Raw genomic sequence first — 21,927 nt, 5'->3', positions numbered from 1 at the left:
CTAAAGGATCAACCACTGTCCTAAAAACCCAACTTCACCCAGGCTGAGACGGAAATGCTGGGAAATCCAGGCCCACCATCGGCAGCTCTTCTCCCAACAAGGGGAACGCCTGGGGGCTTACTCTAAAAGTGCATAAGTTTTGAGCTTAATGCTGTATCAAGAAGGGGTGTTTCACTTTTTTTTTTTTTTAAATTACAGTTTATGCATTAACATTTGAATTAATACATGGTACCTGCTTCTGGTTAACATGGAAACACTTAAAGGGAAATTCTATAGACATCACGTCAGAGAAGGGGCGGGACCGTGGCAGAGGAAGCAGCGCAGGGCTCAGAGATGGGGCGGGACCGCCGGCAGAGGAAGCAGCAGGGCTCACTGGCATCGGGAACCAACGATAGTCAGCTTCTCCGTGCGGGGGTGGGGGGGACTGGGGGATGAATTGGATGTCGGGGGGGGGGTGTGAGTGGTCCTTTGGGGTGGGGCAGGGGGATGAATCAGACGTGGGGGGGAGGAACTATGTAAAAAAAAAATTTGTACAATGCGCTCACGCATATAACGCGCATGGTTATGCACGGTTTGTAAAATCGTGTATAATCCGCGCGTTATATGCGTGAAAATACTGTAATTACTTTAACACATTTTAGCAGACGCCCCAAAAGTTTTAGTTTGATGAGCTTACAGGGCCCATCTTGCTGTAGTGTAGCATTTATGGAGGGATTGTTGGCTGATTTTAGTGCGCAGCCATAAATGAGAAGATGTAACGTTCCACAGAAGCGCTTAAGAAATAATAGAGAAACCAACAAGTTTAATTTTGTGTCCCATATTGAAAGGCCCTTTCTTGCCTGAATTTAGGCCCAGTTTTCTGGATGAGTGCTTGTAGAAGGGCATATAGGGCTCTTGTATTTATACCAAAGACTGTATGCGTAATATGGAAATCACAGAAACTAATCTTACTTTCATGATTTCTGAAATGTTTAGAATTTTTGACATTTGACTTGAATTTTGCAATATTTAAAAAAATTTTATAGGGGTTTTTTTTTTCCCTTTTATAATTGTTCATATGACTTGAAATTTCTAATGATTGCTACTAAGGACTCCTTTTACAAAGGTGCACTAGCATTTTTAGCGCACGTACTGGATTAGCGCTTGCTATAGCATGCGCTACCCAAAAAACTACCGTCTGCTCAAGAGGAGGCGGTAGCGGCTAGCACGTGCGGCATTTTAGCGCGTTAAGGCCCTAATGCACCTTTGTAAAAGGAGCCCTAAATTTCTGCTTTCTTATGATTTAAACATTTTTTTACCTTTTAGCAGCTTTCCTAATGATTTAGGGCTCTTTTTACAAAGCCGCAGGATGGATTTTTACCTCTACCGCAGCTTTGTAAAAGTCAACAATAATTTTTAAAATGTTCTTTCAAATGCTTGTTTAAAGGTACTTTCACTGTAGATATTGCAAAGATAGTTTGTATCCCCTCCCCCTTTACTAAACTGCAATAGCGGTTATTAGCGCAGGAGGCCGTGCTGAATGCTCTGTGCTACTCCCGATGCTCATAGGAACTGTATGAGCGTCAGGAGCAGTACGGAGCATTCAGCACGGTTCCCTGCACTAAAAACCGCTGTCACAGTTTAGGGCTCCTTTTACAAAGGTGCGTTAGGACCTTAACGTGCGGAATAGTGCACGCTAGCCACTACCGCCTCCTCTTGAACAAGCAGTAGTTTTTCGGGTAGTCCAGTACGTGTGCTAAAAACGCTAGCGCACCTTTGTAAAAGGAGCCTTAGTAGTATTGGAATGTTTTTTTCAAAACTTAAATCCTCTTTTCTATGCCTTTGCTATTTGTGGAATAGAGATCTTTGAATATAATGCAGATTCTGTTTTTTGTTTTTCTTTAGACAGATTGTTGCAGACAGTGGTGTTGCTGTCATTGATTGCTCCTGGGCCAAACTGGAAGAGACTCCCTTTGCTAAAATGAGGGGCAGCCATCTTCGGTTGCTGCCTTACCTAGTGGCTGCCAATCCTGTTAACTATGGGCGCCCGTGCAAGCTCTCTTGTGTAGAGGCATTTTCTGCCACATTCTGCATTCTTGGTAAGTAGATGGGGTAGAGAGTTAAGAAGGGGGGGGGGGGTCATTTTTAGTTGAGTGTTTTCTATTCTTTCTTGATAGTAATTGATGGTGTCATTAGAGAATGAAACAGGAACTCATTTTCCTGTCCCGTGCCCACAAGTTCTTTTCTTGTCCCTGCCCCATTCCTACAAGCTCTGTCCTCATCTGCACTAGCCTCAAACACTTTGAAGCCATGAAGTGTTCGAGGCTTGTGCAGTTAAGGCTGAGCTTACAGGAGGAATGGGGCAAGGACAGGGACAGTGACAAAATTCGCGGGGATGGGACAGGGAAATTGAGTTCCTGCGGGGACGGGGACTAATTTATCCCCGTGTCATTCTCTAGGTGTCATCTTATAGCACTGCATAATCTGGATTTTATTTTAGAGATAATTATATGGCTAATGGTTGGGTTTGAGCATCTGAACATGAAATTATCTCAAGGAATTTATCTGGGTTTAAAAAAAAATAATAATAATAATTTTATACTCTGCCCAGAATTTATAGATGATGTGAATTATAAATAGTTTGCTTTTTCCTATTCCTTCTCCCTGGGAAATATATATAATAGTTGACAGATCTCTTGGCAGTCCTAGGCATTGTTCATATTTGCTGATCCATCTATGTTCATGCAGTTTTTCTGTAGCATAGTCTGTGATCTGATGAGTTTATAATCTTCTCAGGGCACAGCTCTCCACAGTGGTCCAGCACTCGTGTCCAGATAGGGCTTTGAGGATTTGAATTTACAATTCTCTTGTTCTGAATGACAGGCATTGTTACAGAAAGAGTAGCTCATACAATTGTGTCTAAGCTGACTTTTTGTATGGTATTTTATTCTCATTTCTGTTGCCTGTAGTCAAGGATGTAAGAGTGATTTGGAATGTGCAGTCTGTTGTAAAAGTGAAATTCTAAGCCCTAGGATGAACCCTCGGCACTGGCTCACATCTTCATGCCTCCTTCCAGATTTTGAATACCTTTCTTCAAATTTACACGTATGGGCTCTGTCACAATTATTTTTAAAATGTGTGCTTCTCATTTTAGGCTTTCCAGATCTAGCTACAATTCTTCTGCGGAAATTTAAATGGGGAAAAGTGTTTCTCGACTTGAACAAGAACTTGCTGGAGAAATATGCAATATGTCAAAATGTGGAGGAAGTGGTTCAGGTTGAGAAGGAGTTTTTAGCCAATTCTCAGGATGAAGAAACAGAAGAAATAGGTATAAAGTTTCGTAGAATGCACTCAACTTGCTTTCTGGTGCAATGTGTCTAGAAATCCTATAGGCAATAATCCTCTTCTTGCGAGTTGTGTTGTGGAAGGATGAAATTTATATTCACAACTCTTGCCTTCTTCTCCAGTAGCTGTAGTGCCGCCTTCAGTTTTTTCTTCTGCAAGCAAGTTGCGAAAGCGTTGTTCTGATTTGCTCTGATCATTTTTTTTTTCTTATTTTGGAAGTTTTGCAGTGCTCAAGAGGTTCCCAGTGGTCATGGGACAGCTCTGCCTGAGAGGGGATACAGACTCTGGGAAAGGAAGTCTGTAGCTAACAGGGAAACCTTTGCAGTACCTATCTGGCCAGCCTGCAGTCATACTTGTGGAGCTTTCGCCAGTACTCCAGAGGAACAGTTACTCAGAGAACATACCAGAGTTCTCGGCAGAGGTACAGAAACTCAAGGCACACTCAGTCCTCCACACCCCGTGCCCCAGTGGCCTTCAAAAAGACTCAATGATGCCAGATCAGTATTCGTGCCTCTGCAGATAGGAGGGAGGCTAATGGCCTATTGGGAGGTGTGGGCATAAATCAGCTTAGACTGCTGGGTGCTGCAGATAATACGAGATGGATACAAACTCAAATTCTGTTACCCCCTAGCTGAAGAGTTCAGCCGAAGAGTTCCGTACCCCTCCTTCCTAGTTCTTATGTTGTAATGATGATCGATTGCTTTGGTACAAACTGAAGGGGGCACTATAGCCACTGGAGAAGGAGGTGAAGTTGAAGAATGTAAATGTCATCCTTCTGCAACACAACTCATGAGAAGTAGGATATTTTCTATAGTCAGGACTCCTAGACATATCTACCAGAAAGTTTATCTGCACACACATGCACACAGTATATATTTTGTTTGTGCACTTTATATAAACTGCTTCTGTTCTTGAGAAATTGATGTTAATTTACAGCTAATGCTGTTTTAATGACTAAATAATACCTTACCCTGAATGAAATTGGCTTAATTTACAGACTCAAGGTTGATTCCTGCCTTTAGTTCCTTGGTTGAAGAGAGACTATGAAGTCAGTGAGTCCCAGCTGTCAAAACAGTGCCATTTATTGCTTAGGCTCGGCATAGTTTATATGACATTAATTAGAGGGAGTCCCTGAATGCACACTGTCACTATGATGGTTAGGGAAGATGAGGGTTGTACAAATGAGGAGAAAGATAGCAGATAATGCTGCGAGTCTTTATCTGTACTTTTTACCCATTTGTAATATTCTGAATAAGTTGAAAGCCTAAAGGAACAAAAAGATGCCATGTGACAAAAGAAATAATAATTTAACGGTCCCTTTTACAAAGCTGTGGTGGCGATTTCCGGTGTGGCAAATTGGACAAAGCCAATAGAAATTGAATGGGCTTCGTTGTGTTTGCCCCTTGGGAAATCTGGACGTGTGGTAACCCTAGTTTCAGTAGAAACTGGACATGAACCTGCTCTCCTCCCCACCTCTCCTGGTGGTGACCTCTTCTTATTTATATTATTTATTCAATTTTCTATACTGTTCTCCCAGGGGAGCTCAGAATGGTTTACATGAATTTATTCAGGTTCTTAAGCATTTTTCCCTGTCTGTCCTGGAGGGCTCACAATCTATCTAATGTACCTGGGAGAATGAGGGAGATTAAGTGACTTGCTCAGGGTCACAAGGAGCAGCGTGAGTTTGAACCCCAAACCCCAGGGTGCTGAGGCTGTAGCTTTAACCACTGCGCTACACTCTTGGGCCTTCCTTGTCATTGCTGGGTAATGGGTATAGCAGCATCCCCACACACTCCTGCGCATGGCTGGTTCTAGTAGAAACAGCTGCAGAAACTTCCTGCAATAGTCTCAGCAGTCGCACAGGGCAGGAACATGTGGAGTTCATTCCTACCCTGAAAAGACCATTATACCCAAAAGGGAGAAAGAAAATCCAACGTAGTCTGCGGTAAACAACAGCAAGCAGAAAACAACGAACAGACTGCAGATAATGTACAAGATGCAGGCGTTGTTTATTAATAAATGCAGTAACATATACAACCTTATAGCCAACCAAGGGACCCGACACAGTCCGTGTTTCGGATAACACGCCTTCCTCAGGGGTCCATGGTGGTTAAGGTATAAAGCAAACACACGCCAATTACAATCAAAGACTTACTTGACCCCATTTGATCGTGATTGGCGTGTGTTTGCTTTATACCTTAACCACCATGGACCCCTGAGGAAGGCGTGTTATCCGAAACACGGACCGTGTCGAGTCCCTTGGTTGGCTATAAGGTTGTATATGCTACAAGACTATTATACCACCAGGGGGCTACTTCAGGTAGGCCTGGAGGTGGGAAGGGGAGTTTTGGTTTGATCTGGTTATTTGGTTATTTTTTAAAACCCAAACCCGGATTTCGGGCCAGTTTCAAGTGTGTCAAATTCAAAACCAAAATTCATTCGGCCTCTAGTTTTAAATAACTTGTTTTGGAAACTATGATAGGAACAGTTTTCATTTTGTGTTTTAGATTTCTTTGATGTTGACTCGGGAAAAGAATTTTCCAATCCTAACAGGCAGATCAGCTCTAGCAGGTAAACGCAATTCTTTTGTAGAACTTCCAAAATTGGTGGCTTCTGTTTTATGCAAAGATTTATGAGAAGTTTGCCTTTTTCAGAATGCAAAGAGCAGATGGGAATGAAAGTGATGAAGATGATAACTGTACTGAGGAGGACAGCGAGGAAGATGATGGTGATGTTGGAGCAACACAGGGAGGCTCTGAAGAGGATGTGGAAGGACACGGCGATAGTTCAGATGAAGATGGAAAGCTCGGAGCCACAGCCACAAAACAGGTTATTTGGAAAGGAATCAAAAAGAGATTAAAGAGCTGAAGGACTCTTGAGCTTGTCAATTTTAGACTCACTACTAATCTGAAAATGGCTTTTGAGTAAAATAATGCATCAATTCTCACCTGTTTTACAATATGACTGAACATAAGAATTGCCGCTGCTGGGTCAGACCAGTGGTCCATCGTGCCCAGCAGTCCGCTCACGCAGCGGCCCCCAGGTCAAAGACCAGTGCTCTAAATGAGTCCAGCCTCACCTGTGTACGTTCCAGTTTAGCAAGAACTTGTCCAACTTTGTCTTGAATCCCTAGAGGGTGTTTTCCCCTATAACAGTCTCCGGAAGAGCGTTCCAGTTTTCTACTACTCTCTGGGTGAAGAAGAACTTCCTTACGTTTGTACGGAATCTATCCCCTTTCAACTTTAGAGAGTGCCCTCTTGTTCTCTCTACCTTGGAGAGGGTGAACAACCTGTTTTTATCTACCAAGTCTATTCCCTTCAGTATTTTGAATGTTTCGATCATGCCCCTCTCAATCTCCTCTTTTCAAGGGAGAAGAGGCCCAGTTTCTCTAATCTCTCGCTGCCTAGTTCTCTCTGACACATGGATTTTACAGTCTCAGTATAATTTCTTTATTTAATCCCAGGTAATATTTCATATATTTTGCTTCATAAATTTATTCTTTCATAGTGCTTTCTTTAGATGTTGGTAGAAGTGTAGTGGTTGTGTGATTGAAAGATGGTTAAGTACCACTTCTTGTCTTAGATTGGTAGAACGGAATGTTGCTTTGGGGTTCCGGAATTTTTTGTTACTCTTTGGGATTCTAGAATCTTGCTGTTCTTTAGGATTCTGAATGGAATATTACTACTCTTTGGGTTTTGGCTAGGTACTAGTGACCTGGATTGGCTACTGGGCTTGAGGGACCATTGTTCTGACCCATTAAGGCTATTCCTATGTACCAGCCCTTCTTTACTTTTCAGATCATTGGATAGTCAATTGAAATCTAATATCTTGCCGAGCTTGATGTGAATGTTAAAGTGAAAGGTAAGCCTGGAATTGATGCCTTGAAGTAGATGTAGTAAGGTTTGCCATTTGCAGTTTGAGATTTTTCATTTTGTACTACTGCTGGGATGATAATTTAACTTTCTAGTCACAGTTGCTAATTGATGTCCATTCTGTACTTGAAACCTCCTTAATAGTTGTCATGTAAACATTTTTGCCTGCATAGTAAGTAATCTTCAGATATACAAGGTGGGACAAAAGTAGGTATGCAGTATTTAGTCATTATTTCTTTTTATTTTACAGGTGTCAAGAATAACGTTCAAGTGAAGTTTTTATATCAGTCACATCATTTCGCTTTTACTTGATTATTGTTCAGTACTGTATTATACATATTCAATACCTGCAAAAATAAAAAGAAATAATGACTAAATACTGTATACCTACTTTTGGCCCACCCTGTAAATGCCTCCTTTTACTCCTCATCTGAAGAAGGGACTGATATGTTCTTGAATGCTTATTAAGAAAAGGTACTAGTATACAACCTAAAACTAGTTACCCCAGCAGCATATAATATAATCAGGAAAATAGTATATAATACTGCTCATACTGGACAATACATATCTGTATTAGAGGCCCAACATACTTGAAGGGCTCTGGCCTCAGAATCGGAGCCCACGCACAGCAGTGAATCACAAACCGAGAAGATCCACGTAGTTAACACAGCTCCTGCTCCAATCATTGGCCAGTAATTTAATCTTTTTTTTGAAAAAATTTTTTATAAAGCAATTTAATGAAGCTAAAACCCCTTTATACCCCTTTAAAGTTGAAAGGGTTTTAGCTTCATTAAATTGCTTTATAAAAAATGTTTTCAAAAAAAAGATTAAATTACTGGCCAATGATTGGAGCAGGAGCTGTGTTAACTACGCGGATCTTCTCGGTTTGTGATTCACTGCTGTGCGTGGGCTCCGATTCTGAGGCCAGAGCCCTTCAAGTATGTTGGGCATCTAATACAGATATGTATTGTCCAGTATGAGCAGTATTATATACTATTTTCCTGATTATATTAAGAAAAGGTATCATAACCAAGGTTGGCAACTGGTTCCAGATTCGCAAGACAGGGTTCATCCAGTCCAAGGTGTACCCTGTTGCATGCTGGGATTTCTAGTTTTGATTTTCCCACTGCATTCCCTAACAAAAGCAAGACTACATGTCCCAGCATGCAATGGGGTACACCCAGGACTGGATCAACCCGTGTCCTGCAAATCTGGATCCAGTTGGTAGCCTTAGTTAGCAATCGAGAGATCTGCCACCACTACCATTTCACCCTTCATTTATGCCACACTATGCTTTTTAGGCATATCTGAGTTCTCCATCTTCATAAAAACATAAGAATCACCATACTGGGTCTGAAAGGTCCAGAAAGCCCAGTGCCCCTTTTCCAACAGTGGTCAATTATGATCACTAGTATCTGGAAGGATCCAAAAAGGTAGATAGTTTCTGTGCAACTTACCTCCAGGGCTGAGCATTAACTCTCCTCAAGGCCCCCCTTAATTGCTGAAGAGAACTGACAAGCAAAGCAGTGGTTAATTTGTGACACTAAGCCTTACCCCTCCCCCCTTTAACCAAACCATAGCATGGTTTTTAGCAGCAGCCACTACGGCAGGGGTGTCAAAGTCCCGCCTCGAGGGCCACAATCCAGTCGGGTTTTCAGGATTTCACCAATGAATATGCATGAGATCTATTAGCATACACTAATAGATCTCATGCATATTCATTGGGGAAATCCTGAAAACCCAACTGGATTGTGGCCCTCGAGGAGGGACTTGGACACCCCTGCACTACAGTAACAGCCCCGATGCTCACATGAATTCTATGAGCGTCAGAGCCTGTTACCACAGTGACTAGCACTAAAAACTGCACTTTGGTTTTGTAAAAGTGGGGGGTTAGTATAGTGCAGTGGTTCCCAACCCTGTCCTGGAGGACTACCAGGCCAGTCGGGTTTTCAGGATAGCCCTAATGAATATGCATGGAGCAGATTTGCATACTTGGCACCTCCATTAATGCAGATCTCTCTCATGCATATTCGTTAGGGTTATCCTGAAAACCCGACTGGCCTGGTGGTCCTCCTCCAGGACAGGGTTGGGAACCACTGGTATAGTGTACCCTGCTTACCTGAAAACTGCACAGGTCTCTCCTGCACAGTAATATAAGTCCCAATAGTATGAATATAGCATCATAACCACTTAAAAAAATCTTTTGAAAAATAGTGTCCTTAAATTGGCTTTATAATATTGTATTTTGGTTTTAAAAGCTAACAAATGCTTTTGATGCTTACGAAGCCCACAAGTGGAAGCCTCTGCCTCCTTTTTATTCTCAAGTCCTGTATGCAGGGAATTTGAAATTTACCTTAGGCTGTATTGAAGGATATTGAGAGGACAGAATGCTAACGAACCCAACTGCTTTCTGCCGCAATGTGGTACAAGTACCATTCTTATGAAAAATATACTGCATTGTGGCTTTCATGGCGGGGTTTGGTGCTGAAAAAGGTATTACAATGGTAATGTGCCCAGTTTCTGCTCCTTTGCAAACCATGTGTCAAGTTGGTATTTCTAAGCAAGGTCCATGGTCTTCAGACCCAGTGTTCAAATCGCACAATGCTCCTGTGAGCTAGAGCAGGTCACTTCAACCTCTCTTGCCTCAAATATAAACTAACATTGTAAGCCTCTGGAGATGGGGAATTACCTTTTGTACGTGGATACAATGGACTGAACTAAATCAAAACAAGTAAAACATTATAATCGACCTTGGTGTTTCACATTTTATTAGATGCAAAATACAATATAAAACATTGTAATCAAACATGTAAAATGTACTTTTACTTTGTCTCACTTTTAAATTCTGTTAGGTAAACAACATTTTCCAAACAGCTACATTGAAATGACATCAGGACAGATATAAAAATAGACTTGGGCATACAGAATGGTTAAATTCCAGAGTGAATAAAAAGTCAAAATTTTATTTGGGTTACTAATCAGACCACACTTTCAGTAGTTTCACAGCAGTAGCCTTACAACGAGGTGCATAAAAGGAGAGAACCCGTGCGCTGCACACAGGCAGGATAATCCATGTTTGGTAAAGTTGACATCACATCAGTACACACAAGACTGCAGAAATCCCTCTTTAAAGTTTAGTCTGATGACACTTAAGTCATGTTCAAACACAAAGGAAACTATGTACCACACTTGTAAGGCCTAGCGCAGCGCAGGGCAGGGCTTACACTAAAACATTACTTTCATCAGGTAGAAGCTGGAACAGAGAGGACTTCTAAAATTAAATAGCACTAGAGACCGTATCACAATCATTTCCTAGAAGAGACAACAAATGGGTAACCTCATGTGTCTGAAATTGATTTTCCTTCAGCAAAAGATAAGTAATGTTTCAGGTTACCAAATAAAAACAACGCTCTTAACCACTTCCCCCCCCCCCCCCCCCCTGTTTTTCTGAACAAACGCTGTGTCCTGTTTTGAGTTCCTCATTCATCCTCTCCCATGTACTTCTCTATTTCCTTCAGTTTTTTCACAAAATCTTGTGCTTCTTTGTCCAATCTTCCATCTAGCATCTTCAGTATAGATTTAACTGGAAAACAACAACCAGGAAGATAATGCAGGAAGCTACGCTTTGGCTTTCAGTATGCATGAAAAAGGCCTGAATAATAATGACCTTGTATTGTTTTGGTATTTTATTATGTTTTGCTCTGTTAACCCTGTTGTGTGTTTTGATTTAAATTATGTATGTATTTTGTAAATCATGCAGCGTTGTAGATGTACAGTATATAAGAAATTTTTGAATAAATAAGGTCAGCAGGTTCTTATATTCTCTGATATTTGATAGTCTAAAGTAAACCTTTCCTGTGGTCCCAAGCCTTCCAGTAGCCCAAGGAATGAAATGCCTAAGCCCTGACATGTCGAGGGTTCAGGATATCACTAATAAGTATATGCATAAGAGGGATTTGCATGCTTGGCTATCTTACAGGTGGCCACTACGTGTTCATAGTAAATTCATAATGAATATGTATTGGAGGCAGTGTATGCAAAAAGAAGACTTCTAATTTTTTTTGCCAACTTCACTGCCCAGTGGTGATACAGGAAAACAGACCTGTAAACTTGACATCGGGGTCAGACAAAATTGTAGAAACTATTATAAGGAACAAAATGGCTGAACACATAGACCAGGGGTTTCAAAGTCCCTCCTTTCATTGTATGCTAATAGATCTCATGTATATTCATTGAGGAAATCCTGAAAACCCGATTGGATTGTGGCCCTTGAGGAGGGACTTTGACACCCCTGACATAGGATTGAACTAATTTTGCTGAATTTTTGTGAAGTTGTGGCTAAAGGTGAGCCAATTTTAGCAGAACATTTCCATTCTCCAGATAACTTACTCCATCCTTGCTTTGTTCTGGAATTATCCAGATAGTGTTGAAGTGCTCTGTAATGATTTTCAGTGGCACTAGCCTAACAGTGCTGCTAAAAATCAACAGATAGTGACAGTTAAGTCAATTATCTGGATATAACCAATGTTGAATATTGGGGTCTTATTTATATGTATTTGTTACATAGGCTTGATATACCACATACACACAATGTGTTAAACTATAGCAGAGAATTGAATTTTAAATAACCATAAAAGAATCTGAAGCAGATGGATTTGCTTCAGAATGTAGCCACTAATATGGTTAATGATTTAAATATATAGCCCTTGGAGGAAAGAGAGAAGGTAAGGAAGACATGATAAAGACATTTATTCTGGTACGAGGGGTAATATACCAAGGGTGACAAAAGGGTAAACGGGAGCAATCAAAGGAAATATTTCTTTACAGAAAGGGTGGTAGTTGCATGGAACAGCCCCCCCCCCACCCCCACCCCCCACTCCCCACTGAAAGCAGTGAAGACAAGGGCAGTCTCTGAATTTAAGAAAGCATGGGATTTCTGAGGGAAATGAAAGCATTATACTGAAGAAAGATGAAGTGTTACCGTTGGCTTTTGGCCGGGTCAGTTGCAGCACTGTCGGTTGCACGTTTTTCACACCTCCAGGCACTTGGGGCTTATTCAAACCACAGATGACGTTCGTGGGTAAGATGGCCTCGCCAGCAAAGTCATTGGTAGACAACCAGTCATGATCCATGACTGTGAACAGAATGCAGGCCGACTTCCTCCGGCACTGTTCCGATGTTACTGAACTATAAAAGAGAGAGAGTTTGGGGGAATAGTGAGGATCTCTGATCTATAGTGATAATATTGGTTTTAACCCATTCTTTGCAGATTGTGAGCTCTTATTGGGCAAATGCAAGAATTATCAATAAATAAGTCAGCTAGCCACTAACTTGCACTATAATGCCATTAACACACAGAAGGCTTTTACGAAGCTGTGCAGGCGGCTCAGCATTTTGCATGTGCGCTGCTTGGCAGTGCAGCTTTGCAAAAGGATCCACTAGGTCTCACTACATTAAAGGTACCTGCAGTAAAATAACATTGTTATGATGTACACAAGGGGTGTTTAAATGGCTGCCCCAGCAGTGAAGCCAATAAGGGACTGGGACTTGTATACTGCCTTTTTGTAGTTTTACAACCACACAAAGCGGTTTACATAGAGGTATTTCAAGCGTTTTCCCTGTCCGTCCTGGTGGGCTCACAATCTAATGTACCTGGGGCAGCGGAGGATTAAGTGACTTGCCCAGGGTCACAAGGAGCAGCACCACACTCTTCTCTAAGTGAGCCAAGTATAGAACAGTGAAGCCATTATGACATCACTGATGAGGTTGGCTCTTAGGCATTGGTGGAATGAGGCATTATGACATCACAATAGGAGTTCTGGAATGTTGCTACTATTTGGGGTTCTGCCAGACATCAGGGAAAGGGATAGTTTTACAACCACACTCAAAGTGGTTTACATTCAGGTGCTTCAAGCATTTTCCCTGTTTGTCCCATTGGGCTCACAATCTACCTATCTGGAAGATTTAAGTGACCTGCCCAGGGTCACAAGGAGCAGTGCAGGGTTTGAACCCACAACCTCAGGGTGCTGAGGCTGTAGCTCTAACCACTGCGCCACACTCTCCTTCGATGATGCTGGATGGACGGTTTGGATCCTGTATGTGGCAAGAGTGATCGGGATAGGCTGGAGTTAGCTTGGATGGCAACTACAGCGGTGGGGCAGTGGGGCCGATGCCAGGCGGATTTCTATGGCCTATGTGCAGCAATATGGATCAGGAGCTAGAAAGCACATTTTTACCAAAATTCATATTCATATAGTCAGAGTACAGGTCTTGCCTATCTCAAGGGAGAGGGGGGGAAAAACAACTTATAGTGGAACCTAGCAAGTAAAATGAATGATCACTGGTTTGTTGGTTTAACATCGCCTCATAAATGAATGTGACTGTTGGGCAAACTGGATGGACTACACGGGTCTTTATCTGCCATCATCTACTATGTTACTATGTGTTAATAGCATTACCATTCACTAATGTGCTAGCATAGGGGTAGACAATTCCGGTCCTCAAGAGCCACAGACAGGTCAGGTTTTCAGGATATCTACAATAAATATGCACAAGATAGATTTGCAGCTCATACATATGCATTGTGGATATCCTGAAAACCTGACCTGCCTGTGGCTCTCGAGGACCAGAATTGCCTAATAGAGAATGACACTGTGGTTGTTAGCCGCGGGTAACCCGCCAAAATGGTGACCAAAAAAAAAGGTCACCGTGAGTTCGGGGACAAGGCCATTCACCGCCCCGTGGAGCAGTGAATGGCAGCACAAGGCGGGGAACAAGTAGTGAACGAGTGTTCGAGCCGGCAGCCCACTCTCTCCCGCTGGCTGTCCATGCATCTCCCTCCCTCCTTTTCCCTTACCTTTTCTTCTTGAAACTGGCGATTTCTATAAGGCTACGAGCTGTATTACAGCCGGAGCCTTGAAGTCGCGTTGCATTGCCTGCTGGAAAAAGTCTCCTCTGACGCAACTTCCTGTTTCCAGTTGCATCGGAGGAGACTTTTCTAGCAGGCAACCCGACGCGACTTCAAGACTCCGGCTGTAATACAGCTCGTAGCCTTATAGAAATTGACAGTTTCAAGAAGAAAAGGAGGGAGGGAGGGAAATGCACGGCTGGCCGGTGAGAGGGAGCTGCTGGACAGTGTGAAGGGTGCTGGGGATGGAATGGAGGGGACGGTGACGTGGCGGTGAAGGGGATGGCAGAAACAGGGACGGGGCGGTGAAAGGACCAGCGGGGACGGGACAGTGCAGAGGATGGTGGGACGGGACAGTGAAGGGGACAGAATTTTTCCCCATGTCATTCTCTACTGCCTAACTCTGTGCTAGCACATTAGTGAGTGGTAATGCTAAGCTAAGCATTCCATATGAGATCCATAAGTATTTAGTATGAGATTCTGAGACTTTGTAGTCTCAGAATCTCATACTAAATTTGTTTCCTCAAAAATAAATTTTATGGGAAAATCAAAAGATTTCTATTGGGCAGATCTTAACACAATAAACTCAGACAGGCTGTTTCCCAAAACATAGGTCGCACGTGCAGTATCTCTGAATCATTTTTTTCTTTATTGTGTCTTTAAAAATTGCTAAAATTCCAGGCAAAAGAAAGTGTTCTTTCTGCAGAATTTTTACCAGCTGGGTTTCATGAAGCAGTAGCAAGATGGGGGTCAGGGGAGTACTGTGCAGTACTTTAAAACTTCCTGTGAAGTGGTTAGTAAAATCAGCTGGGTGGTGCGTCTATTCAAAAGGTTGTGGGGAGAACACTGGAAAAGATGCCTTTATTTATTTACTTACAAGTAGAAAAGCTCGTCGTAGACAGGGTGCAGTGTTTTAGCTTTTACTTGAGTTCTTTGTCCTTTAGCCATTGGGAAAATATGATGCGGACAAAGCTCAATAATGACAAATGGATCACTAAGACCTGTGAGAAAAAAGGGGTGTTAAGAAAGGTATTCAGTGGGGAAGTAACAACTGTGTAATTTCTGACTGAACCACTAGGTGACACTAGATTATTACAGTTTCAACAAATACTCGTATATTCTCTAAACCAGGGGTGCTCACACTATTTTGGCTTGCAAGCTACTTTTAAAATGACCAAGTCAAAATGATCTACCAACAAAATTTTAAAAAAACACAAAGCACACAGTATGCAGAGAAAATGTTAATTATCATTTATATTCAGTTTTTTTTCAAAGAGGTCAAGGCAGATGACTTTAAAATATGCAATGTCACCTCAGTAACAACTATACAAAAATAGGCAAATATATCCCTTCCCCTTTTTACTAAACCGCGATAGCAGTTTTTAGCGGAGGGAGCTGTGCTGAATTCCCCACGCTCCCAACGCTCATAGGCTCCCTGCACTAAAAAACGCTATCGCAGTTTAGTTAAAGGGGGTCATTGTGCAAAATATAAACAGCAGATATAAATTTGGACACATTTTGATCACTAAATTGAAAATAACATCGTTTTTCCTACATTTGCTGTCTGGTGATTTCATGAGTCTCTGGTTGCACTTCCTTCTTCTGACTGTAAATCCAATATGTCTTTCTGCCTCCTGCATGCTTCCTCTCCTCTAGACCTCATTCCATTCCCCAACCAACATCTCTCTCTGTCTCTCTATGAGTCCAACTTTTTCTTCCTCTCTCCCTTCCCCCTCCATTTTCTTTCTCTCTCTCTGCCCCCTTTCTGTCTTTCTTTCTCCCTGCCCCCCCCCCCCCAAGCCACTGCCGCTGATTTCTCCCTGTTTCCCCGACGCCAGGCCAGGCATGTACAAGTACCGGGCCCAAAAACCTCTCCCCCCACCCCCACCCCCATCCCCCCAACGTCAATTCTGATGTCAGAGAGGAAGTTCCCTGGCTGGCCCGGAACTTCCTCTCCGACATCAGAATTGACGTCGGGGGGGGGGGGGGGCGGAGGGGGAGGGGAGGCTGTGGGCCCGGCGCTTGTACATGCCTTGCCTGGCGTTGGGGAAGCAGGGAGAACAGAACGCAAGGGCAACACAAGTCCATCGCGGAGCTTGGGATGGGCTCTGCGATTGACCTTTTGGCCACCCCTGCTCTAAACTGTTGCAGCATTATTCTGTGAAAACTAGCCTCCGCAATACTACATACAGTCGGAAAGAGATTTCACAGCACTGGCCAATAGAAAATAGCTCTGCCTTCTACTTTTAAGTGCTTATAAATGATTAATTTAGGCATTTAATTTTCTAGCTAATTAGGGGTTCTTTGAGGGTATAAAAAGGTCTGCATTTATCAGTGCTTTCACAGCACAGGTATTATAGCTATACTGCGTCAGACCAATGGTCTGTCTAGCCCAGTATCCTGCTTACAACAATGACCAGTCCAAGCCACAAGTATCTGGCAGAATCCCAAAGAGTAGCAAGATTCCATCCTACCAATCTTAGGGCCAGCAGAGGCTTCCCCATGTCTATCTGAATAACAGGCTATAAGAACACAAGAATGCACATTATTGCTGAGTACTTGTTCCAGCTGACTAAAACTCATGTTTCAGCATTTGTGGCACTGCCAGCACAGAAACGGTGAAGGATCCATGGCAGATTAGAGGAGATGTGAGAGAACAGCACTAGGGGAAGTGGTGATTTTTCTGGTTGTCTATTCAATAAAAACTTTTCTTTTTGCACAAGAAGGTTTACAAGAAGGTTTTTGCCCCCTTTCTGTCTTTCTTTCTCCCTGCCCCCCCCCCCCCAAGCCACTGCCGCTGATTTCTGGCTGGCCCGGAACTTCCTCTCCGACATCAGAATTGACGTCGGGGGGGGGGGGGGGGTGGCGGAGGGGGAGGGGAGGCTGTGGGCCCGGCGCTTGTACATGCCTTGCCTGGCGTCGGGGAAGCAGGGAGAACAGAACGCAAGGGCAACACAAGTCCATCGCGGAGCTTGGGATGGGCTCTGCGATTGACCTTTTGGCCACCCCTGCTCTAAACTGTTGCAGCATTATTCTGTGAAAACTAGCCTCCGCAATACTACATACAGTCGGAAAGAGATTTCACAGCACTGGCCAATAGAAAATAGCTCTGCCTTCTACTTTTAAGTGCTTATAAATGATTAATTTAGGCATTTAATTTTCTAATTAAATTAGGGGTTCTTTGAGGGGTTCTTTGAGGGTATAAAAAGGTCTGCATTTATCAGTGCTTTCACAGCACAGGTATTATAGCTATACTGCATCAGACCAATGGTCTGTCTAGCCCAGTATCCTGCTTACAACAATGACCAGTCCAAGCCACAAGTATCTGGCAGAATCCCAAAGAGTAGCAAGATTCCATCCTACCAATCTTTGGGCCAGCAGAAGCTTCCCCGTGTCTATCTGAATAACAGGCTATAAGAACACAAGAATGCACATTATTGCTGAGTACTTGTTCCAGCTGACTAAAACTCATGTTTCAGCATTTGTGGCACTGCCAGCACAGAAACGGTGAAGGATCCATGGCAGATTAGAGGAGATGTGAGAGAACAGCACTAGGGGAAGTGGTGATTTTTCTGGTTGTCTATTCAATAAAAACTTTTCTTTTTGCACAAGAAGGTTTACTAGATATCAGTTAAAATCTAAAGTTCTAAATACAGTATAGATCGGGGGTGTCAAAGTCCCTCCTCGAGGGCCGCAATCCAGTCGGGTTTTCTGGATTTCCCAATGAATATGCATGAGATCTATTAGCACACAATGAAAGCAGTGCATGCAAATAGATCTCATGCATATTCATTGGGGAAATCCTGAAAACCCAATTAGATTGCGGCCCTCGAGGAAGGACTTTGACACCCCTAGTATAGATAATACCTCCCCAGCTGTTTAGTGAAACAAAGGGTTTCTGGGGATCTGAAAAACATACGCATAAGTCTCAAGAAATCTCCAGAATTCAGACATAATATTGCTGCCTGCTTTACTGGGAATATCCTATTGACTATTTATATAGCTAATGTCACAAATATATTACAATATTTTCTTAATGTAATGTATTTCTTTTATACCATTTGCATCTAGTGGAATGAGATCTGCTGCATGGAGAACCTCAACATAGAGTCTCTGCTCCGAAGCTTCGTAGTAACATTTGATGCTTATTCTTCCGTATTTATTGTGTTCGGTGGACCTCTGGGGAAAAAAAAAAAATGGATTGTTCAATAATAGATTTGCCTTTTAAAGTTTCAGAATACAGATTTGGCCTGATTTCCAAAGTGTGTTATGCGTTTGCCAGTAGGTGCTGAATGCATGACTTGCTTGTCCCTGTGTTTTAAAATGTATTCATCAAAATATTGGACTATTACTTTGCAAAACAGCTGACTATTTACTATATAGCAATAGGCTGACTTAGGGGAGGAGCAAAGGCAGAGCTGACTCTTATTCATTTGAGGCGGTCCAGAGGAGGGCGACGAAAATGATAGGAGTCTTGCGCCAGAAGACGTATGAGGAGAGACTGGAAGCCCTGAATATGTATACCCTAGAGCAGTGTTTTTCAACCGCTGTTCCGCGGCACACTAGTGTGCCGCGAGATGTTGCCTGGTGTGCCGTACGGTCAGGGCTGCCATCAGGGCAGTACCACCAGTTCTGCATTCAGGGGCCCGGAGCTGACAGGGGGCCCGGGCTCCCCCAGGGTCCTAGGCCACAGTCTAGGGAGAGGGGCGGTCCGCCCCATGTGGACAGGAGAGAGCTGGACGGGGGACCCGCGGAGTTCAATACATCTCGAGCCGCGAGGCTCGTCTTCTGTTCCTGCAAGCCCTGCAGCTAACATATAGCCGATCGCAAGCGTTCCCCGATGTCAGCGCTGACGTCGGAGGGAGGGCTTAAGCAAAGCCTGCCCTCCGACGTCAGCGCTGACGTCGGAGAATACTTCCGTTCGGCTATTTGTGCGCGGCAGGGCAGGCAGGAAGCAGAAGACAAGCCTTGCGGCTTGAGCTTCGTTTTGCTGAGAAAGTTGCAAAGATGGGCTGGGAGGCAAACACGGAACACAAAAGGGGGGAGGGAGTGCGTTTTGGACACAAGGCATGAACTTGGGAGAGAGGAAGGGAGGGAAAGAGATGCTGAGGTGGGGGAGAGAATGGGTTTTTGGACACAGAAGGCATGGACTTGGGAGAGAGGAAGGGAGGGAAAGAGATGCTGAGGTGGGGGAGGGAATGCGTTTTTGGACACAGAAGAAATGGACTTGGGAGAGAGGAAGGGAGGGAAAGAGATGCTGAGGTGGGGGAGGGAATGAGTGTTTGGACACAGAAGGCATGGACTTTGGAGAGAGGAAGGGAGGGAAAGAGATGGTTGTGTACACGGGGAATAGAAGAAAGGAGAATTTTTGGTCATAGGGAGGGAGTGAGGTACAGATAGTGGCATACCAGGGTGGGGGGGGGGCGGTCTGCCCCACCCCGGGTTTACGTCCCAAGGGGGTGCACAGCTGGCCACCCTCCAGTGTTGTCCCTAGGCCGGCAAACTGCGGCTCTTTAGCCACTTGAGTGCCACCGCCGCCATCGGGAAAAGCCTGGCTGGCCTAGAACATCCTCTCCGACGTTAGAATTGACGACGGGTGGTGAGAGTTGGTCGGCCCCGCGGGGAAGAGAAGCAGGGAGAACTTGGCGCCGGCCTGTTCCCGATGGCGGCGGTGGCACTCAAGTGAATTACTTTATATATAGTCAATATAGGCACAGAATTAAATTTTTTAACATTTTCTAATGGTGGTGTGCCTCGTGATTTTTTTCATGAAACAAGTGTGCCTTTGCCCAAAAAAGGTTGAAAAACACTGCCCTAGAGGAAAGGAGAGACAAGGAAGATATGATTCAGACGTTCAAATACTTGAAGGGTATTAACGTAGAACAAAATCTTTTTCAGAGAAAGGAAAATGGTAAAACCAGAGGACATGATTTGAGGTTGAGGGGTGGTAGATTCAGGGGCAATGTTAGGAAATTCTACTTTACGGAGAGGGTAATGAATGCCTGGAATGCGCTCCCGAGAGAGGTGGTGGAGAGTAAAACTGTGACTGAGTTCAAAGAAGCGTGGGATGAACACAGAGGATCTAGAATCAGAAAATAATATTAAATATTGAACTAGGCCAGTACTGGGCAGACTTGCACGGTCTGTGTCTGTATATGGCCGTTTGGTGGAGGATGGGCAGGGGAGGGCTTCAATGGCTGGGAGGGTGTAGATGGGCTGGAGTAAGTCTTAACAGAGATTTCGGCAGTTGGAACCCAAGCACAGTACAGGGTAAAGCTTTAGATTCTTGCCCAGAAATAGCTAAGAAGAAAAAATAAGAAAAAATACAAATTTAAATTGAATCAGGTTGGGCAGACTGGATGGACCATTCGGGTCTTTATCTGCCGTCATCTACTATGTTTACTATGTTACTATGGAGAGTAAGTTATCAGAGTGAGCTACCATTAAGATGTGCTATTTTACTGGTAACCTGGGTTATTGGTAACTAATGGATAGATTCACTAAGCCTACTGATCAAGTTCCGACTACTTAGCGACCCCTTTGCGACCCGATTTCCCTCTGACCTGATTCACTAACCTCTGTCCCGATTATCCTCTGATCCACACATGCAAATGAGGGGGAATGGCATTCAAATGTAGGCAGGCAGCGATTCACTAAAAAAAAAAATGAGGGACACCGGCTGTGCTGACCGATCCAAAAATAAGCGACTGCTGAGGACCAGTCGCTCAGGTCTTTTCCCCTACCCTGCTCTGTGCTCCGATTCTGCTTCTCTGCCTGCCCCGATCTCTTCCCCTTCCCCGCAGTGCATGTCTGTGGTTTTAACTTGCGGGTTAAAACCACGGGCTTGCGAAGTTAAAAAAAAAAGTAAAGTTCCCAGCCTTCTCGCCCTTTACCTTCCGTGAAGCTGAAAAAAAACTGCCGACCTCGGCAGTGATTCAGCTACACCGCCCGCGGCTCCCCTTCCTGCTTTCTGCGTCTGCCAATGACGCAACTTTCCGTCTCCGCTCGGGATTGCAGAGGCAGACACAGAAAGCAGGAAGGGGAGTTGCGGGTGACGTAGCTCAATCACTGCCGAGGCCGGCAGTTTTTTCTGCTTCACGGAAGGTAAAGGGAGAGATGGCTGGGAACATGCTGGGCCATGTGGACTATCCAGAGCCTTGGCACCGGGCCGTGAGAAGGGAAGTTCCGGGACCATGACTCCTAGGCCGGGAACACCCCCTCATGGCTGGCACCTGGGGGGAACATTACTAAAAATATTTTTTTACATTGGAGGGGTGTCATAAAAACAATGGGCCCCGGGTGTCACATACCCTAGGTAGGCCTCTGCTTCTACCTTCCCTATAACCGTTTACCGGGAAAAGGAGGCAATTTTAACAAAAGCTCTATCAGACACTGAATCAGACAATTTTGCCTAATTCAGTTAATGCTTTGTTTTGTGGATGAACATTATGTAACAATGCGATTAAAAATTAAATTAATGATTACGATATATGATTTATCCATCATGTAAAAAATCAGCAGGTTTGAAAATAGGGCAGTGGAAAGCTAGCCTAGGATACTATTTAAGGAGTGAGGCCTCAAAAAGCAGGGTTCTTTTTTCCATTATACACATGCTGTGTATGCTCCATGCTGTGCCTTACCTTCTGACCTGCTCCCGCCTGGCCGTTTTATGCCACCCCCGGTGTTTTCTTCGGGCCGGCTCCTCTCTTCCTTACTGCCGCAGTGCACAAAGCCGTGGGCAGCGCGTCCCGTGCCTCCTCCGGAAGCCTTCCCTCTGACGTAGCAACGTCGGAGAGAATGCTTCCGGTTGAGGCGCAGGACGCA

General features: G+C 43.9%; 2 protein-coding genes across 8 annotated transcripts in view; one reads left to right on the top strand and one right to left on the bottom strand.

Annotated features, from left to right (window-relative positions):
* Positions 1 to 21,927, top strand: part of TSR3 (TSR3 ribosome maturation factor) — a 43,745-nt gene that overhangs the window by 18,849 nt on the left and 2,969 nt on the right. The window contains exons 4-8 of one of the 2 annotated variants that reach the window (XM_033963402.1): positions 1,885 to 2,078; positions 3,134 to 3,307; positions 5,832 to 5,895; positions 5,979 to 6,153; positions 7,447 to 7,811. In XM_033963402.1, the coding sequence (XP_033819293.1) occupies positions 1,885 to 2,078; positions 3,134 to 3,307; positions 5,832 to 5,895; positions 5,979 to 6,153; positions 7,447 to 7,470 (631 nt within the window). In that variant the 3' untranslated portion in view covers positions 7,471 to 7,811. Of the gene's footprint in view, positions 1 to 1,884; positions 2,079 to 3,133; positions 3,308 to 5,831; positions 5,896 to 5,978; positions 6,154 to 7,446; positions 7,812 to 21,927 lie in introns of those variants that run through there. The other variant, XM_033963401.1, reaches the window with a different exon arrangement.
* The window catches only part of BAIAP3 (BAI1 associated protein 3), a 325,750-nt gene continuing 313,302 nt past the window's right edge, over positions 9,480 to 21,927 (bottom strand). For all 6 annotated transcript variants that reach the window (XM_033963395.1, XM_033963398.1, XM_033963399.1 and 3 more), the window contains 4 exons: positions 18,162 to 18,282; positions 14,981 to 15,104; positions 12,178 to 12,383; positions 9,480 to 10,779 (listed from right to left, as the gene is read on the bottom strand). In XM_033963395.1, the coding sequence (XP_033819286.1) occupies positions 10,676 to 10,779; positions 12,178 to 12,383; positions 14,981 to 15,104; positions 18,162 to 18,282 (555 nt within the window). In that variant the 3' untranslated portion in view covers positions 9,480 to 10,675. The remainder of the gene's footprint in view (positions 10,780 to 12,177; positions 12,384 to 14,980; positions 15,105 to 18,161; positions 18,283 to 21,927) is intronic.

The sequence above is a fragment of the Geotrypetes seraphini genome, chromosome 11 (genome assembly GCF_902459505.1).
Source record: "Geotrypetes seraphini chromosome 11, aGeoSer1.1, whole genome shotgun sequence".
Lineage (NCBI taxonomy): Eukaryota > Metazoa > Chordata > Amphibia > Gymnophiona > Dermophiidae > Geotrypetes > Geotrypetes seraphini.
This window is presented reverse-complemented; position numbering and strand designations above follow the sequence as displayed.